Genomic DNA, 20,650 nt, shown 5'->3' with positions numbered 1-20,650 from the left:
TCGTTCAGGCTATCTCTATGGCCTATCAGGTGTGCAGCTTGCCTTCACCTTTGGCCGTGAGGGCTCATTCAACCAGAGGCATGTCGTCCTCTAGAGCCCTCATACTTTTATCAGATTCTATAGCCTGGACATTTCTTCTACGCCAGGCACTCTAGTGCTCTCGTCCTAAGTGTGCCTGTGCGCAGCTTCACACTGGGACAGGCAGGGCTCGTTGTGGCATAGTCAAGTCAAGTCAAGTCAAGTTTATTTGTATAGCGCTTTTCACAATACAGATTGCATCAAAGCAGCTTCACAGTATTAAATTAAAATAATACAACAAAGTTTGTTTCAAGAGGAATTTATTGATTGATAAAATTAAATTAAATATCCCCAAAATATCCCCAACTGAGCAAGCCAAAGGCAACAGTGGCAAGGAACCGAAAAACTCCATCAAGTGACCTAATGGTGTCCTAAAACTCCATCAGGTGCCTTAATGGAGAAAAAAAAACCTTGGGAGAACCCAGGCTCAGTCGGGGGCCAGTTCTCCTCTGGCATTGGATAGAGGCCGGATTGTAGTTTGAACTGTAGGATTATATGAATGCCTGGCTGAAGAGATGCGACTTTAATCTAGTTTTAAACTGGGAGAGCGAGTCTGAGCAACGAACAGTATCAGGAAGACTATTCCAGAGTTTTGGAGCCAAATGTGAAAATGCTCTCCCTCCTTTGGTGGTTCTGGATATCCTAGGTATGACCAAAAGCCTTGAATTTAGTGATCTTAAAGAGCGCGATGGCTTATAGGGCGATAGAAGATCCGTTAAATAGACTGGAGCTAAGCCGTTTAGGGCTTTATAAGTCAGTAGCAATACCTTGTAATTAATACGGAACTTTATAGGTAACCAATGCAGTGATGATAAAATCGGTGTTATATGATCATATTTTCTTGATCTCGTAAGAACTCTAGCGGCGGCATTTTGGACTAACTGTAGCTTGTTTATTGAGGATGCAGGACAACCAGCTAATAAAGCATTACAGTAATCCAGTCTCGAGGTCATGAATGCATGAACTAACTTTTCTGCATCAGAAACTGATAGCATATTACGTAGCTTAGCAATGTTTCTAAGGTGGAAAAAGGCTGTTTTTGTAACATATGAAATATGATTTTCAAAAGACAGGTTGCAATCGAGTATAACACCCAGGTCTTTTACTGTAGAGGATAAAGTAACAGGACATCCTATGATGTTAAAGTTGTATTGTGCGAGGTTTTGTGGGTGGTTTTTTGAACCGATAAGTATTACCTCTGTCTTGTCTGGATTTAATAAAAGAAAATTACGCGTCATCCAATCTTTTATATCTTTAACACACTCTGTCAATTTGGAAAATGTAGCGTTTTCATCCGGCCGTGATGAAATATATATTTGAGTGTCATCAGCATAACAATGGAAACTAATTCCATGTTTCCTTATAATATTTCCAAGTGGCATCATATATATTGAAAATAACAGAGGGCCTAATACAGATCCCTGCGGCACTCCATAGTTTACTGGAGTTATGATCGATTTTTCTCCATTTAAATAGACAAAATGGTAGCGGTCAGATAGGTATGATTTGAACCAGCTTAGTGCTTGTCCTTGAACACCAGTATAATTTTGTAGTCGATCTAAGAGTATTGTGTGATCTATAGTATCGAACGCAGCACTAAGATCAAGTAAAACTAGTATTGAGATACAGCCTTGGTCAGAAGCTAAAAGTAAATCATTTGTGATTTTAACGAGCGCAGTTTCAGTGCTATGATGCGGTCTGAATCCAGACTGAAACTTTTCATAGATATCATTTTGTTGCAAGAAAGATCCCAGTTGAGCGGACACTCGTTCCCCCAAAGTGTCATTCGACGCAGTTCGAGTTCCCTCGAAAGGGAACGTCTCGGGTTACAACTGTAACCCTTGTTCCCTGAGAAAGGGAACGAAAACTGCGTCCGTTCGCCATGCCTTCCCCTGCCTGGGAGCGACTTGCTTCATCGCAGAAGCTAACTCTGTCTTGTGCCGGCTTCCTTTTGTAAGCTTCCGTTTATGCCGTCACATGATACGTCATGACGCAGCACCAATCAGGATTGGATTAGTTTCATTCATACTTCAGACGCGTTACGTTAAGGGCGTTCCCCCCAAAGTGTCATTCGACGCAGTTCTCGTTCCCTTTCTCAGGGAACAAGGGTTACAGTCGTAACCCGAGACGTTTTCTCCAAAGGCGAGATCTTCGCGCAGCTGCCCGTCTCCTTTGTACAGACATTACAAACGATGAGTAAAACCATTCTAGGTAGGGCTTCACTAAAAGATTTTTAGTTCAGGTGGATGCCTCTGCAAAGGGGATTGGGGCAGTGTTGGCTCAGGGAGAGGTTGGTCGAGAACAACCCATTCTGTACCTCAGCCGAAAACTCCTACTCAGAGAAACCCGTTACTCAACCATTGAAAAGGAGGGCTTGGTTATCAAGTGGGCCCTAGACAGCCTATGGTACAATCTTTTGGGTAGAGAATTTGACCTCGAGACCGACCACAGAGCACTTACCTGGATACATACCATGAAAGACCAGAACACCCGGGTAACTCGCTGGTACCTGTCCTTGCAGCCATTCCAGTTTAAGGTTTAAGGGGAAAAAATGTCTTTAATAATTTATTTATTTGACTATGTATATTTCATATTATTACTGAAGTATAATGAATACATATTATTACATAATACATATACGAAGGTCTGTATAACCAGTTTACCTTTTTGGAGAAGGTTGGAAAATGGATACTTACCTGATACTTACCATAATGATTTCACCCAAATGGGCGGGGCCTTTAAAATATAAAGGGCAGCATCTCACACATAGAAGTGAGGTGTGGAAGTTGAGTGCGATTTGAGGTGCAATCGGAGTCTATTGAAATCCTTTTTAGTGGAAGGAAATTCAGCCAAGAGCCCGGTGTAAATATATTTATATATATTTTTTGTTTTGTTTTGTTTGTATTTGTATTTTTGTACACGTTGGGATGGTTTGGACTAAAAATAAAGAACCCTTGCACTGAAGTGCTATTGTGGCTGAGCCATCATTCTTGTGCCGGGAGCCTTTTTACCAACACGCCTCTTCACAATTTTGTTATTGCAGAACTTATAGTTACATACAAGATCAGGGAAAGATACCATGGTTGTATCTTTCAACAATGAACAATCATAATGCAGAAAACATAAATAGTATGGGTTTGCTTACATCATAATATATGATTATATACACAGGGGAAAAAAGCACAATGACGAGGTTAAATATCTTTGAATAATTCATCATAATACATAAAGAAAATGCATTTTTTGTTTGCTATTTATAAGCCTGAGGGATAAAACGAGGGTTAAATTCAACAAGAAAAAGTGGAAAACAATGGAGATTTAAGTGACTTTTGCTTGTGGGCGAACATTCTTGCATATAAAATGAAGAAATTTAACAACATATTCAAGAGATGACGATTTGGGGGTTTTGTAATAAAAAAATATCTTTAAAGGCACACTATGTAGAAATTGTGTTTTTGTCAAACAGCGACCCCTAGAGTCGCTGTGGAATACTTGCACTGTCGTAAATACCCACCCTCCACACCGGTACCTGTCCGGTAGGATAGAAGCGTCGGGCGTGGAACAGGCACAGATAGACTCCGAAGATATTGACCAGGTAATGTTTCACGATTTCATACAAATATTAGGCTACTGCATAGTCTACTGAACTACTGATGATAGTAATCGGATTATAATAAGTTTATGTCAAGTGTTAGACTGCTTTATAATAATAAAAGTAGCCAACCGCGTTTGCTGGCTTATAACATTTTTACATGATTGCAGCTAAATCACAAGTAAATAGCCTATAGTCTAGGCCTACTGTATAATTTCTTTTGTGTTTTTTGATGAAATGCCAGATGACATCAATAAAGTTAAATGTACGTCACATTATTTCATAACATTGGCCATTATAATGTCATTAGATATGATTATTGCAATTTATCATAATAGTTAGCAAAATGTGCTCCACTTTTATGCCAATGTTTATGTTTTATTTTCAGTCATCATTTTCTTCGCCGCTTGCAGAATCTTCCGAGTCCCCTCCTGAAACAGGGAGAGGATGAGGATGACGAGGGAGAGCATATGACTGTATACTATGAGGAAAGAGTTAACTTTCCAGTCTAGTAATAAAGTTGAGAAAATAGAATCGGTTTCACATCCAGCTTCTTCTTTCAACCTGCGCCAACGAACAAACTCCATTCCAAGATCGACTCTTGATTTCCCTCGAGCACAATCCCTTTCGCGTTTTCTCTTTTTAGCCTCCTCAGAAGCAGTTTTAAACTTTTTCCTTGCCTCTGCCATGACCAGGAGTAGAGCAGGTGGAAAAATAGAAGCAAAAGCCTTAGCTCCCTGACTATATCAGAGCCTGTGGCCGTAAAGCGATATGTTCTTACAGGTCACATGACCTGGCCAACGACGGTCCGTCTCCTCCAAACTTACATAGGCGGTATTTCAAGAGGGCAGCCCCGCTCGGAGCAATAATAGTGTCAAACACTGTACATTGGCCTGAGGAATCATTTAAAATAACTCATATGCGTCAACTTTTTAGGTCACAAAGTCCACGGTGTGCCTTTAAGGATAAAACTGTGGGTTAAAAATATAAGAACATAAATCAACCCATAATTTATTGGGTATACTATGATCACAAAATAAATGGGCAGCTGTTTCTTCAAGACCACAAAATGAGCAAGTTTCGTCAATATCAAGATATTTACAGATAACGTTAGATGAGTTAAACCTGTCGCTCATATTTAACTTAAAAAAGCAAGTTACCTTGTTGGCTTAAAATTTTGAGTTCATTGTAATAAAAAATTTGAGTTAATACAATGAAGAAGAATGGTTTAATAAACAGAAACTCAAAATAGTATGTTATCTTCACCACATTAGTTATCGAAGTTGATTTGACAAAAGATAAAAAGTTGTGATAACAAATCATGAAAATATTTTTTTATAGTGTACTAACTATCTCATCACTCCTGCAAACAGGAAGGGGGCCAGAGCAAATTACAGTGCCTGACATCGTACTTGCGAGTTCACACACCTCTTTAACGTTAATTTTAGTGATCTCCGACTGGCGGAGTCGAACATCATTAGTGCCGACGTGAATCATTTTAGAGAATTTACGATTAGCATTAGCCAGCACTTTTAAATTTGCTTTGATTTCAGGCAGTCTGACTCCCGGCAAACATGTGACTATGGTGGCTGGTGTCTCTATTTTCACGTTCTGTGTAATAGAATCGCCAATAACTAGGGCACATTCAACAGGATTCTCAGTGGGTGTTTCACTGAGTGGGGAGAATCTATTTGGGGAGAAGTTGTAGTCAGAACGGAAGAGTGGTGTTTTGTCCCGTGACTACAGCACCTTACCGTCACCCAATTGCCTTGCTGCACGGGCACTACTACAGTCGGAACCGAACAATGTACAGTGTTCACTAAGCTAGTCACATCCAAAGTAGTATCTAAAGCCCTTGCACTCTTACAATTAACCTCAATTAAAGTTTGGATGCGTGTCTCTAGTTCTGAAATCTTCTCCGTCATCCTGACTATCTCCCTGCATTTATCACATGTAAATCCTGTGCTGACAGAGAAGGCTATGCTATACATGTTACATGAAGTGCAAGTGACAATAAGAGGAGAAGATGACATTACTCACCGTGTTTGTTGACTGGTCTTACTTACCACAGTTGTTTGATGGTTGTAAAAGGCGCGAGCAAAATAAATAAATAAATAAAGAGTGCACGGATGGCACGCTAACGGCTAGCGAATTACTAGTTTGTTGTGCTAGCAATGATTTAGAGTGAAGCTAGTGATGTCAGGTTAATATGTGATGTTGAGTAAGTTATATTTAGCAGTATTAACAAGAGGGAATGATAGTAAATAATGATTCAAAACAGAGCAATAACAGCAGCAGCAATAACAACAACAGCAGCAACAACAGCAATAGCAATAGCAATAACAGCAGCAACAATAACAGTAATAGCAATAGCAATAACAGCAGCAATAACAACAGCAGCAACAATAATAGCAATAGCAATAGCAATAACAGCAGTAGCAGCAATAACAGCAGCAGCAGCAATAACAGCAATAGCAATAGCAATAACAGCAGCAGCAATAATAGCAATAGCAATAACAGCAGCAGCAATAACAGCAGCAACAGCAGCAATAACAGCAGTAGCAGCAGCAATAACAGCAATAGCAATAACAGCAGCAGCAGCAATAACAGCAGCAGCAGCAGCAGCAATAACAGCAGCAGCAGCAATAACAGCAGCAGCAATAATAGCAATAGCAATAACAGCAGCAGCAGCAGCAGCAATAATAGCAATAGCAATAACAGCAGCAGCAGCAGCAGCAGCAATAACAGCAGCAGCAGCAATAACAGCAGCAGCAGCAGCAGCAATAACAGTAATAGCAATAGCAATAGCAATAACAGCAGCAATAACAACAGCAGCAACAATAATAGCAATAGCAATAGCAATAACAGCAGTAGCAGCAATAACAGCAGCAGCAGCAATAACAGCAATAGCAATAACAGCAGCAGCAATAATAGCAATAGCAATAACAGCAGCAGCAATAACAGCAGCAACAGCAGCAATAACAGCAGTAGCAGCAGCAATAACAGCAATAGCAATAACAGCAGCAGCAGCAATAACAGCAGCAGCAGCAATAACAGCAGCAGCAATAATAGCAATAGCAATAACAGCAGCAGCAGCAGCAGCAGCAATAACAGCAGCAGCAGCAGCAATAACAGCAGCAGCAGCAGCAATAGCAGCAGCAATAACAGCAGTAGCAATAACAGCAGCAGCAATAATAGCAATAGCAATAACAGCAGGAGCAGCAGCAATAACAGCAATAGCAGCAGTAGCAATAACAGCAGCAGCAGCAATAACAGCAGCAGCAATAATAGCAATAGCAATAGCAATAACAGCAGTAGCAGCAGCAATAACAGCAGTAGCAATAACAGCAGCAGCAGCAATAACAGCAGCAGCAATAATAGCAATAGCAATAGCAATAACAGCAGCAGCAGCAGCAGCAGCAATAACAGCAGTAGCAGCAGCAATAACAGCAATAGCAATAACAGCAGCAGCAGCAATAACAGCAATAGCAGTAGCAATAACATCAATAGCAATAACAGCAGCAATAACAGCAATAGTGTTATGATGAGGCAGGAATGAAGCGGAGAGAGAATCCATATGCAAGCATTACATTTAATAAAACAAACAGGTAATCCAGGCAGACAACAGAACACGGAACTCAGGACATGAACAGAAAACAGGAAACAGCTACAACGACCGACAAACAACAACTGAAGCACAGAGGTTTAAATACAAATGCAAACAAGCTAAACAAGATAACAAGGGGGCGTGGTAAATAAGAACACCTGGGGAGACTAATCAACATAATGGGGAACTGCTAAACACGGGACAAGACAGAGGAACACAGACATGAATCATTACATAAACTGACGCGAAGAGACTCAGGCTTTGCAGATGTGGCGGCAGGCATCCTGGGGATAAGAATCAGGCGTAGACGCCTACTTGGCTGGAGATTACCATTTAAAGCTGCTGGATTCATCGTTTGGTCGGTCGTTCTGTTATGATGAGGCAGGAATGAAGCGGAGAGAGAATCCATATGCAAGCATTACATTTAATAAAACAAACAGGTAATCCAGGCAGACAACAGAACACGGAACTCAGGACATGAACAGAAAACAGGAAACTACGGAGCCCCCCTAGTCCCACTTTGTCAAAAAAATTTATTATAATTATCTCGTGGCCTCAAGATAGTAACTGGTGGCCTCAAGATAGTAACTGGTGGCCTCAAGATAGTATCTCGTGGCCTCAAGATAGTATCTCGAGGCCTCGAGATAGTAACTCGTGGCCTCCAGATAGTAACTCGTGGCCTCCAGATAGTAACTCGTGGCCTCAAGATAGTAACTCGTGGCCTCAAGATAGTAACTCGTGGCCTCAAGATAGTAACTCGTGGCCTCATGATAGTATCTCGTGGCCTCAAGATAGTATCTCGTGGCCTCAAGATAGTAACTCGTGGCCTCAGGATAGTAACTCGTGGCCTCAAGATAGTATCTCGTGGCCTCAAGATAGTAACTCGTGGCCTCAAGATAGTAACTCGTGGCCTCAAGATAGTAACTCGTGGCCAAGTTTTTGTAAGTGCAACATTTGAAGAGTGATACTTTGCCTGATCCACTCTTCTGAAATATTACATTTTTCCATCTAAAAAAAAAACAAAAAACTTGCGATTGAGCGGCGATAGGCTTAGTGACTCCGTGCGTCATCAAGTAGGGGCCCAATCAAGCTCAGGGGGTCGCAGTGCGTCATCAATCCCCCATTTTAGCCCCGCCCAAAAAAAATCCGGCTCACAGCAATGGTGAAAACTGTTTAACGGTCTAACTCCACAATTTAGTACTTCACAGTTCTCAGTCTTTGTAATATGTTTTAGCAATACATTTCTAGCACTTATAATGTGTTTAGAATTTTTTTGTAGAATTGCCTTTACAGGGACTTTAAGGTATTTATACTTTTAAAATACACATTTTTATATAACTTTTGAGAGCCTAATAAAAAAAAAAAAAAAGTCTCACCATTAACTGCTATGTCCCAAGCACACAATTATGATGTTCTCATAATAATTTTGTGTAGCCGATATGACAGACTTGTGCTGCACATGTTGCACTTTACTGTATTGTCCTTTTTTGAAGTGATTCCGATCATATTTCCAGCAATTCAAAACCATCATGTTGAACAGTGCGCATCTGAAGTGTCTCAGCTGAAGGAAATAATACATTATTTATCAGCTTTATTATATAGACCAAATTTTCTTATCAGGCCGATAACGGCCTATAATAAAAATAAATATACCTTTAAAACTGCATATTTGTCACGGTTTGAGTTTGTTTTTGATCTGTTTCCTAGTTAGCCTTATATCTGTTAATTGGTTCAGTTCTCCTCCCTCTGTCAGTTTGTTTCTATGGTTACTAATTGAGATAGTTCTATTCAGGTGTAGCCTATCTAGTTAATTTACCCTCTCTTGTTTTCTGTGTATTTAAGCCCCATGTTTAGTCATTTTCAGTGTCTGTCGTTGTCTATGTTTCCTGTTACTATTTCCTGATTGTTCCATTCTTGTTTTTGAAGATTCCCGAGTATTAATGTTAGTTTGAGTTTGTTTGCAGTAAAGACTGCTGCACATCCTGTTTATTCTCTGCTGTGTATTTTTTTGGATTGAGTATGCAATCAATACAGTTACTTTAAGGGTAAAACATTTTTATTTTATTCAAGTTACAAAAAGAAATACACCAAAGTTCAATTATTGTATTTTTTCTCAGAAAAGTTATCTTATAGCTTTTTAAAAAACATGGCAGGCATATTTGAACTCTAGCTGAACAGAAACAAATTAATGAATGAATATATGGCCTAGCATAATTCACTGCTAGAGCTACAGTAAACACAGTAACATTTATAAAATGGCAAAGAACAGGGGGAAATTGCTTTTGTTACGATGAAAAAAGAAAACAGTTGCGCAATCAGCGCAAAATCAATATAGATGTAAGATCTCAATATAACTGTAAGGTCAAAAATAAGTCAAATTATTATTTAGACTATAGACTACAAACAATAGATCATCTGAGTAATTAAGAATTTGAATTAATGAATCAAAAGATGAGTAAATTACCACAGTATGGATATATGAATATGCAAGTTTATATGAAAAAAGAAAATAATAAAAAAGATAAACAATAATAATTGGATTATAACACAAGTTTAGCTCTTTAAAGCATATAGTCAAATAAACTGTTCTGCTTTCCTGACGTGAACCAGACAATCACCCCTCAGATAACATACATGAGTGCACAGATCGCATTAAAAAGTAATTTCCCTTACTTCCCAGCAACAGAGTCAAATACAAGAAGCATTAATCTAACATAATTTCTATAAATCACCTCAAAAGACAGAATGCTCTTTGTTTTACAATACTTAATATTTAAGTAGAGCTGTTCTTCTCTTTTTCTATGTCAAGCACACATTAGCTGTTAACACTATATATAGGCCTGGCAAAATATTTTCTCAAATTGCAACACTGTTGGGGATTTTGTCTGGGGACAAATAACTATAATCAAATGCTAATCCCTCATTCCGGCTCTTGATGATGTTGGTCACCTCATCTAGTTTCTTTTGGAAAGTCTTTATGGCGTCCTTCACTGGTTCCTCTGTGAAGCACATTTCTGGATACATGCCCAAGTACAGCTGGGGGGAAAAGTAAGTTCTTCAGAAAGCAGAACAACATCTTTCTTTCTTTTTACAAGGTAAACTGACCCTTCTCTAAGCTCCGCCCCCTTGGTTACTGTCAATCACTCAGACAAGCTTATAAAACAAACTTTATAATAGTTTGTAACTTTATAAAAGATTTTCATTAATAGCACATTTTTCAAAGAAATGTAGAAAACTGAATGATATTATTCTTAGAATGAAGTCTGACATTCCAAAGCATTTTTATTTGCCTTGTTTCTTTAAAGAACTTGTAAAATAATGCGGTAACATGATTAAGAACTGCAGATCAGCAGAGATCAGAATCAGTGCAAATGCTTTTTACATTCAGCTGAACATAGAGAATCCGATTACTGCACTGTAAAAAATTATATGATTATAATTTAACTTTAACTTATCGAAATAATTGAACCAATTTCAGCTTAATTGTATTCATGGATTTCATCCGGTTCCTTTCCACAGGTGTATTAAAGGGGTGGTTGAGTATGATTTCACTTTTCTAACTTTAGTTAGTGCGTAATGTTGCTGTTTGATCATAAACAACATCTGCAAAGTTACAATACTCAAAGTTCAAAGCAAAGGAAGATATTTGCTTTTAAAGAAAAGGACTACAAAAAACAGCTGGTTTGGACTACACGACATTCCTCCCGGGTTAGTGACATCACTAACCCTAGAAACCCCGCCCCCGGGAACACGCAGTCCATGTTGAGAAGAGGAAAAGTTGTTGTATAAGAGTACATTTGTGAGTCAGCTCTCTCCATCTTTGTCTGACTCCGTTTTAACATTAAAGGCAGAACAGTTTCTGTCATTTTAGTGTGTCTGCGTGAGGTAATAGCAGCTGCTAACACACACACGAGCTCTTGAAACCCCGCCCTCTGCAGCAGCTCATTTGCATTTAAAGGGCCAGGCACAAAACGGTGCGTTTTTGCAAACCCTCAAAAAGTGACAACTTTAACTTGCTATATAAAAATATCTGTGGGGTATTTTGCGCTAAAACTTCACACACACACTCTGGGGACATCATAGATATATTTTACATCTTGTGAAAAGGGCATTTTACCACCCCTTTAATCAAGCACAATGCAGTCTGCATTCATAATCTAGGTGCTTGATTTTATACACCTGTGGAAAGGGACCGGATGAAACCCATGAATAAGTTGTACAAGATTCAGCTGAAATGTGTAAGTCAAGATTTAAAATAATGAGTTGATATGACTTGTACAGACAATTTTTTTTTTGAGTTTACTAAGTTTTTAAGTTGAAGGTGGAAATTTGTGTCAGAGAGCTGATAACATTAGTGTGAGTGAACAGAACTTTACCACTACATAATCACAATACTGGGAACTGTTTTCTTACTATCCCGTCTGTAACCTTAATCAAAACATAAATGAATTGTGTCACTACATGCTCCAGAAAAAAAAGATAAATTATCTCTTCTATAGCTTTTAGATCATTTAGTTTAAAACTGTACAAACACAAAGGGACTCCATTGACTACCATTAGAGAAGAGCAAAAGTTTGCCTGTTAGGATTGGAAGAAATGTATTTCACTACAGAATACATTGCGTAAAATTTAATTTGTAACATATTCTGTTAGTTTACTCAAGGAAAGTAATATTATTTTAATACTTTAGATTACTTATTCAGCACTGTTTTGAATTTTAAAAGTGTGACTGTGGCAGCAGCAATATATAGTGTACTAGTAGAAGTTTCATTCTCAGTTTTTGTGCAAAGCTCCTAATATATGGTATTTTAAATACGAACAGCCTTAAATAAATAGATACATTTTCTGTTACTCCCCAAACATGATGATGTTTTTAATGTGGGACTTAGCAAAGGATCAGTTAAATTAATTGCTCTACCTGACTGAAAATATTGTGTTGGCAGTGCCGCAGAACACATACACTTTAGCAAGCAAACAATCTACAACAATAAGAATAATTAAAATGTATTTGAGCCTACATAAAAAAATCTTTGGGCTCTTTTTGGCTCTTTTTTTAAAACTCATACATTGATGCTCTGTACCCTCAGCTAGTAACATGTTCATTCTTTTTCACATTGTTTTAGACTAGAATGTTCTCTACAATTTCAAGTGGAAAGTATATTGGAATAAGACATCAAACCTCATTCTTCTGGAACTGAGTGAGGGCCCAAGATATTGCTAGAACCTTGTAGGTACGATCATGGTCAGGCAGACTCTTGATGATATAGTCCATATCCACTTTGCCCTTCTGATCGGGAGGCGGCATGTGCATGGTGGAAGGACTGTTGGGGATCCAGCCATAACAGTCAAACTGGAACATAAAAGTTTACTCACACATATTAGCTTATGGATATTATCCAGAATTGTGCCTAGCAATTTTTAATGCTCTTGTTGTGTGTAATGTAGTGTGTAATCTCACCTGTCCAAAGTTGACAGCAGCATGTTGTGCTGAAGCGTTGAATATCACAACGCTCAGGTACTTGACTAACTCCTCTCGAGTTTCTAGAGACTCTGGAAACTCTGGAAACAATGGCAGTATGCATTTAACTTGTGCACACATTTAAAAGTGACATCGCTTAGAGCACCTTTAAGAAAATTAAGACCGTGGCCGTGGAACTACAATTGAACGCAAATCTGCAAATGCATCCTATTGTTTGCCAGCGATGAACATCTTGATTAGGCCTAGATGAACATCTGCCTTTGCTGTCTGTGAACGATTCCACAGGTATAGCTAGTTATAATTTCATACAGGTAATACTTTTTACAACAAACAGATTATTACGCTAAGTAAACAATACCACTACAACAAATGATCACATTAGCATTTTTTTTGATACGCTCCTAATTTATACAATAAATAAGCGACCATTTTTCAGAGAGTAGGAAATGAACATCCGCCAAACCACAATAATTTGTAGGAATTGCGCAGTGGCGGGCGACCTGTTTGTGTTGAAAACAAATGCCTTTGCATTGCATTCATCAACCGTCAGTATGGTCTACGCTTTAGCGCATGCCGACATTCGTCCGCCATCTCCTCGTCTGGAATCAGAAGCATCTGAAGTCGCTTAGCGCCATTCACATCCGGGGCGAGCTCAATCGTGTAGCCCTTGAGCTCTTAGGACAGCCCACGCTCTCGGGAGAATGAAGACTTTACCCCCAGGTGGTCCAGCTGATTTAGAGTCGCTTCAGAGTTGCACAAGTAGACCTGTTTGCCTGTGCGGACAATTCCCACTGCCAATTGTTTTACTCCCTGACTGAGAGGACCCTCGGCACGGATACCGTGGCACACAGCTGGCCTCATGGCCTACGTAATTTTCCCCAGTGAGCCAACTTGCACTGACACTGAGCAAGGTCAGGGAGGACAAGGACCAGGTCTTGTTGGTTGCACCATACTGGCCCAACCAGACCTGGTTCCCAGCACTCATGCTCCTCTCGACAGCCCCTCCCTGGTGGATTCCTCTGAAGAAAAACCTGCTTTCTCAGAGACGGGGCACTTAATGGCACCACGTCCAGACCTCTGGAACCTCCACGTGTGGTCTCTGGATGGGACGCAGAGAATTTAATTGATCTATTCTCACCGGTGATCTACCCATCTATGTTAACTCTGTGCCCCTGTGCTAGATCAGGGCTAGGTCAGCCCCTGTGCTAGATCAGGGTTAGGTCAGCCCCTGTGCTAGACGAGGTGTGCATGTGTTGTGATTCCCCTACGGGTGATCCAACAAGTGTATTTTTCCACGGTACGGCTTCCCTATCAGTGAGCCTGTGTCTTTCCCTCTATAGATCTGCTCTGCCGTCTCTGCACAGTATTGACTCCACCCTAGCTAGGCTGGATCTACCAAAGAGACCTTCCCTATGTAGCCATGCCCTACGGGCCAGTCCATATGTGTAAAACCTAAACCTCTTAATATCAGGTGTAAACAGGGCGTTTGATAAATTAAACCTGTACTCACTGTCAGAATTATTCATGCCAAGGGAAACATCCTTAACAAAGTCTTGAATCTCTCCATCACTTTTAACGGTCTCATCGCTCTCATAGTAGATCTTGACCACAGCAGAAACAAAACTACAGGAAGATCAACAAGATGACAAATTAATAAAAATAACTCTGGATGCCAAAAATGTTAATTGGAGTGTATGTGAACTAGTTTGTACTTTTGCACTAGTAGTACAGGATCTGAACTGTTGCTACACTTACTCGTGTATTGCCTCCCAGATCATCTTGCCATCATCTCTATAATAGTAATTGGGCACATCTTTCATTCCTCGAGCTTCTATGGTCTCAGGGAAGCACAGGGACTTGTAGGTTAAAGTCTCCATTGCACTTTGAATCACTTTAGCTATCCCATCTCCATTGATGCTAGTAATCTGTGGATACCAAGAATTCAGTTAATCTTTTGCCTCAATATTTTCAGCACTTATTTAGCTTACTCAAGTGACCATGTAGGGGATTATGGGTGAAGTTTTATTCTGGTGGGGTTTTTTTTGCATTAAATTAGGAATAAAATTTAGGAACTACTTAGGTCTGTCGGTTTAAGCAAACACCAGTTAACTAAATACAACGTAGCCTATGAAATAGAAGTAAGAGCATTCAGCAAAAATACAGAATATCACAAGACAAAAAGTAAAGTAATGGCTCAGGCCTGTCATGTTGAAGATTTGTTAACACTGTGTGCGTCTTTAAAACTATATCATGGACAGAAATTATGTCTTGGTAGACAAAGACAAAATAATCCAATATGAATAGAATTGCTTTGAATCCTAGCAAGATGCTGTTTATGTGTGGATATATTAAATTAGGTGTAATACCTGGCTGAAGATCCCGCCTTCACTGATGAGGGTTCCACGGGCCGCTGCATTGATTGCAATTGTGAAACGAATATGAGGTTTCAGCAACTGTAAAAATTAAATGATGCATTTAAACATGTGCATTAAATCATAAAAAATTTTTTTTAAAAAGCATAACCTGAAAGAGGAACTGTGCTTTCAGTGTCCTGCCCTGGGGGGTTTTTGTTTAACATTATATCTAAATATCATGACTGGATATTGAATGACAGGTACCTTATATACAGGATGGACTGCAGAGAGCTGTCTGTACATGGCCATTTCAAAAACCTCTGATATCAGATGTGTCTTGAGAAGGTGCGTGACCAACTGGTGTACAAGTAAGTCGGCAGATTTCACCCACATCTTGGCAAACATCCAATCATATTCATTATCACTTGGGAGAAAGATTGGGCTCTTTTCCCCTGGGGTTTGACTGAGCTGATTCAGATATAATAGAAGCAGGATATGAGTAGATTCACAGAAAAAGCACTTTTATTTTTAATTTATGTCTTCATTTGATACTGATTCTATATGGGACATATACCTGAATGGCAATTGGCACAATTTGGTCCGATCTGTTCTTGTACAGCAGGCAGACGGGTGCAGTCAAAAAGAGCATATTGCTGGATGTTGGCACTCCCTCCAGTATTTCATAATCCACTATGTAGATGTTTCCTGCCTATAAACGTGTTTACAGGTGCAAAGTTTAGAACTAATTATTTGTGGGTTAAAATAACATTGATTTAAGTCATTTATGTAAATTAAATGATGTGAAGTGTTATTAATTATGTGAATTATGTAAAATTATATGATACAAGCCTTGGATTTGATAACTTACCAACTGTTCAAGTGATTTATTTCTTAATGTTTCTGACCTTTAATTCCTCTTGTAGTGTGACACCTTTCTCCAGAAAGCCCTCCACCATCTCATGTGTGACTGGAAACTTGTCTGGAATTTCCATGCACTTCCTGATCATGACAGGATTGCAGCCGTTCAAAAACTGATAGCCGAACATGTAATCCTCCCTCCAGTCTTGCATCAGTTTCTCTGTTCAGATTTCAAACGGGAAAATTCAGTCAACTGTCAAAGGCTTTACAGGCATGAACAAAAAGTGCCTCTTCATTGTTGGTTTCTCACAACAATTGTGTTTTTGGATATATAGATTTAGTTTAAATGAAGAAACAAACAAAAAACAAACAAACATTCTTAATAAAAGAAGAAATAATCCAAACCTAGTAGAGTCTTCTTGATATGAAAATCTTCCAACATCTTTTCAAAGAATTTCATGCCTTTCCAGGAATGAAAGTATTCTTTACATTTTTCACGAAATAATTCCACAGCCCTGAAACAGAGGGCATACTGTATAATTATAGACATGAACATTATTTGCAAGATTTTTCATTCTGGAAAATGGAGTAAAAATTCAGTATAAAATCAACAAGGACTGTGGCCACGACACATTCCCCCAAAACTTACGCTTTCACCAAATTCTCATAAAAGTCTTTCTTTTTTCCCCAATCAAACTGAACTTCTATAGGAAGTGTTTTGCCCTCTATGCTCTTAGGGAAGCCGTTGTGCCACTCAGTCCACCTTCAAGAAGAAAAATGACAACATTAACTTGTACAGTTCCACTGTCATATACACTGTTATGTTTGGTTAGTTTCACTTTCATGGACTTTTAGTTTGTTTAGCGTCAGTTTCCTGTTTCCTTTGTTTCTATGCATGACACTGATTCTATCATCACACCTGTTATTCTTTTAGTTCATTATCTTGTTTGTTTATGATCTCTGTTTTCTGTTCCTTATTGTCTGGTATTGTTTGTGCACATCACACTGTTTGTTTATGTAACACTGAGTTATTTAATAAACCTTTTGTTATTTTGATCCTTTTGGGCATTTCTTCATCACAACTCCTTGTCTAAGCGCTTGTTCTTTCCAGACTGGCTCTTGGCAGGCCTTCCAGCACACACTGTCAAACCTCTGCAACTGTTCTTTATCAAGCCGAAGAGAGCGCACATCACTCCTCTCTGCCGAGTATTTAGCCATTTTCAAGAAACTACTGAAGACGCATCTTTTTCTTCATAACTTGACCCACTTGGCCACACGAGGAGCACCAGAGGATTACGCGCCTGTTAGACTTCATTGTCTATTTTGATTCCATTGTGCTAATTCATGTTTGCTTTTTATGTTTCATTGTATTGTACTGGGCCACTGTAAATAACCCAAATAATTACTAGAGTAAAAGTAAGAATGTATCCAATGAAAAATGTTATTAACTTAAAATATATATTTAAAAGAGTGCAAATGGTTATAATGTGAAATTAACCCCCCCCCCCCCCCCCCCCCCCACACACACACACACACACACATTTGTTGCTACGGGCCTGTGTAAATGACATTGTAATGTATATGTGCAATATATTTACAATATTAGTGTGTCAAGCACCTTGAACTGTATCAGGAGAAATAAAAGAAAAAAACAGCAACAAATGAATATTGTTGAAGAACGTAATTGTTTCTTCAAACCTGAATTCGTCCCGTCTAGATTTCAGTTCCTTTTGTCTTTTCTCTTTAAGAAATTCAGGGTCATCCTGAGGCAATCCAGCTAAATGAACACAAAGATATACATATCACACATTTTACACATAGAAAGGACAGCATTTAAGACATGATTCAAATCAAAACTGAACAACTGAATATTTTTAAAAAATATTTTTAAAAAATAATAATAATAACAATAGTAATAATAATAATAATAATAATACTTCATTTCAAACTGGATACTGAACAAAAGCGATAATGCACGTACCAGTGCCTTCTCGGATAAACACTGGCTCTTCGTCTGTTATCCAGAACTGACAGGGGAACTCAAAGCATGTTTCAGAGGGTGTTTTCACTGTGATATGCTCACAATACCAATTATTATTGACAGAGTGTTCCTCCTTTTCAAGTTTCACCAGGACAACGTCTCCAAAGTCCTTCTCCACACTGATGTCGAGGGAGATCTCCTTTAATGACAACTTTTATTAGACACATTGTATGGGAAACAAATAAACAAGAAACATCTCTCCACAGGCTTTGGTGAAGAGGGATTCATCCTAATTTAATTCCCTGATTATGTGCACTGGGATATATGTGATCAGGATGCCCAAATTGTATCTCACCAGATGCAGTTTTTATTTATTTGTGTATCCTAACTTTTAACAGAAAATGGTTAATAAGAAAACAAAATGAAATATAGCTGAAGACAGGCCAAAGCACAATGGGCACATATGTAACTATTTAAAATAAGACATGTTCTTATTTTGTGTTAATGACACACTTCCTACTGAATATATATATATATATATATATATATATATATATATATATATATATATATATATACTTTTGCAGTTGTGTCACCCTGACATTTGAGAATATACTGATTGCTGGACAAAAGTTTTTCAATGATCTCAACAGCTTTAAAACTACTGATATTTAAAAAAATTGTTTATGAAAGGTTTCAAACCTAAGATAAAGCCATAGTATTTAGCTTTTCATTTTTTATTATTAATACACCATTTTAAATAGTGATAGCAGACAACTGAGGGTTAAAGATAACGAAACAAAAAAATATGTATTATTTAAATGTACCAAAATGAATTAAAACTAAATCGGTTTTCTAGAATAAAGTGATATATGTCATGAATTTATAAAATTATTTTAAAAGGAAATAATGCACTTGGATACAAAAATATGCACACCATGCCATTGACCCATAAATATATATATCAAATCATAATATATATAATATCAAAATAGAAATAAAGAAATTACTTAAAATAAAAATAATTAAGTCTTTAACGTTCTTACCCTTTGAAAACCAGCAGAAAAGGATTTGTTGACCAGGACTCTTTCACTGCTCTGATCCTTTGAGTCTATCAGTGTCAGGTAAATGCTGTTCGTTGTGTCAGCAATCCCCTCTAGACCAGTAGATACAGTCACCTTGTAGGTCAACATTTTGCCTGAATGAAAGATGTACAGACTCTGGATCCTCAGTTTATTCTTAAGCTCCTTTATATGAAGTTCACTTCCGGCGCTACTCTCCACCTCCTGTGACATTATAATGTGGGTTTGGTCTATCAATCAAAAATGTCATGTGCATACCTGCATATGTGATCAAGAACTTACAGAAGAGACAGGTATGTAGAGGTATTCCTGTGGTAAAGACAATCCCCTTTCTCTGATAAGCTTTTACAATTACAATTGCTAAATTTGCCTCCTAAATAATATCATTGATATAATAATATCATTAACTAATATATAATGTAATATAAAAGTGAAGAGTAATATAAGAGTGTATATAATATAATTTAATTTGGATATAATACATTCAAAATGCCCTCCACAAAGTAAATGACAAAGAATGACCTTTTCAATTTTTTATTTATTGATAATAAATCCAGATGGGACTTATCAAAGTCATTAGCACTCTTTATAGCTATATTTAATCAGAAGCTCGGCAAGTGTTAAATATTACCAGCGAGTGAAACATTAATGATAAGCCAATGATTTTAAAGGTTAGTGTTAATTATATGTATTTATTGATTTTTCTACATGTTAAACATGTAGATAAATATAAATAGGCTTATATTTTCAAACTGCATTTCATACTTTGTTCTTTAATTAATACATCTATTAGCTCAGTTTGATTAAGTTTTTTAAAAAATCCTCTTGATGCTCCTGAGTGTAAGAGCAAGAAGGTGAGGTTATTATTTCGGGTAGAATTGAATGAGGCGGGACTAATATATATAATTTATTAGTATCATGGGGGAATAATATGTTCTTTTGGTTCTGAATTTATTTATTACTGTCTTGTCCTGCTTTCTGCAGTTTATAAGTAAAATAAGCAGTCATCAAAACATCATAATTTAATGCCTGTAATGGCATCGCCCTTCAGCCGTGCTTATTGCTTACATGTATTTATTTATTTATTCTTATTTTTTAATTGCATTTTCATGATTGTTGCAAGTATGAATGACACACAGTGTGTGTAAGTTTGTACGAAACTGAAAACTTTTCAGTTGTATTTCTGAAGAAAACAAAATCTACCTATAGACTTACAAGAGAAACATAAAGGTGATAGGCAAAAATGCAATGTCATACACATATTGAGTAATGGAAAGGCATAAACTGTCACAACTGTCATTTCCCATGAAGATTTAAGATATAGCCTATAGAGGCTTGTAGATGAGGACACCACCCCACACACTACATATTTTAACCTTTCATTTAGTTTTCACAAGAAATTTCTAAAGAATCTTTTGAAAACGTTCTTCAGCTGGTGCCATAGAATAACTTTTTTTGCACCATAAAGCACTTTTTTCAGAATTTATCAAAGCTCAATACAGCTCGAGTATAACCTGTACACACAAAGAAATTAAGATTTAAAGCTTACACATTTTAATTGGATAATTGAACAATATTCAACCAATTATTCAATTAAAATGTGTAATGATTATTCAATT

The 20,650-nt window shown here is 37.8% G+C and overlaps 1 protein-coding gene across 1 annotated transcript; it reads right to left on the bottom strand.

The window, feature by feature from the left end:
* Positions 1–9,675: 9,675 nt before the first annotated feature.
* LOC309492120 (polyunsaturated fatty acid 5-lipoxygenase-like) lies at positions 9,676–19,163 on the bottom strand. The gene is made up of 14 exons (XM_082160962.1): positions 18,996–19,163; positions 17,950–18,148; positions 17,667–17,745; positions 16,618–16,731; positions 16,374–16,483; positions 16,016–16,188; positions 15,685–15,819; positions 15,375–15,578; positions 15,123–15,209; positions 14,512–14,681; positions 14,267–14,379; positions 12,736–12,836; positions 12,457–12,627; positions 9,676–10,313 (listed from the first exon to the last, which is right to left on the bottom strand). The coding sequence occupies exons 1-14, from the start codon at positions 19,140–19,142 to the stop codon at positions 10,134–10,136; spliced, it is 1,983 nt and encodes a 660-aa protein (XP_082017088.1). The 5' UTR covers positions 19,143–19,163; the 3' UTR covers positions 9,676–10,133.
* Positions 19,164–20,650: the final 1,487 nt, after the last annotated feature.

Source organism: Leuciscus leuciscus (assembly GCF_965113295.1).
Source record: "Leuciscus leuciscus genome assembly, chromosome: 2".
Classification (NCBI taxonomy): domain Eukaryota; kingdom Metazoa; phylum Chordata; class Actinopteri; order Cypriniformes; family Leuciscidae; genus Leuciscus; species Leuciscus leuciscus.
This window is presented reverse-complemented; position numbering and strand designations above follow the sequence as displayed.

What these genes read in the sequence shown, in the direction of transcription:
- LOC309492120 (XM_082160962.1), bottom strand. Translation starts at nt 19,142, where the DNA reads ATGTTGACCTACAAGGTGACTGTATCTACTGGTCTAGAGGGGATTGCT. An exon ending in GTTTATCCGAGAAGGCACTG is followed by an intron (nt 17,746 to 17,949) that starts GTACGTGCATTA and finishes GTGTTCATTTAG; the next exon opens with CTGGATTGCCTCAGGATGAC. An exon ending in CTGCTGTCAACTTTGGACAG is followed by an intron (nt 12,628 to 12,735) that starts GTGAGATTACAC and finishes TTTATGTTCCAG; the next exon opens with TTTGACTGTTATGGCTGGAT.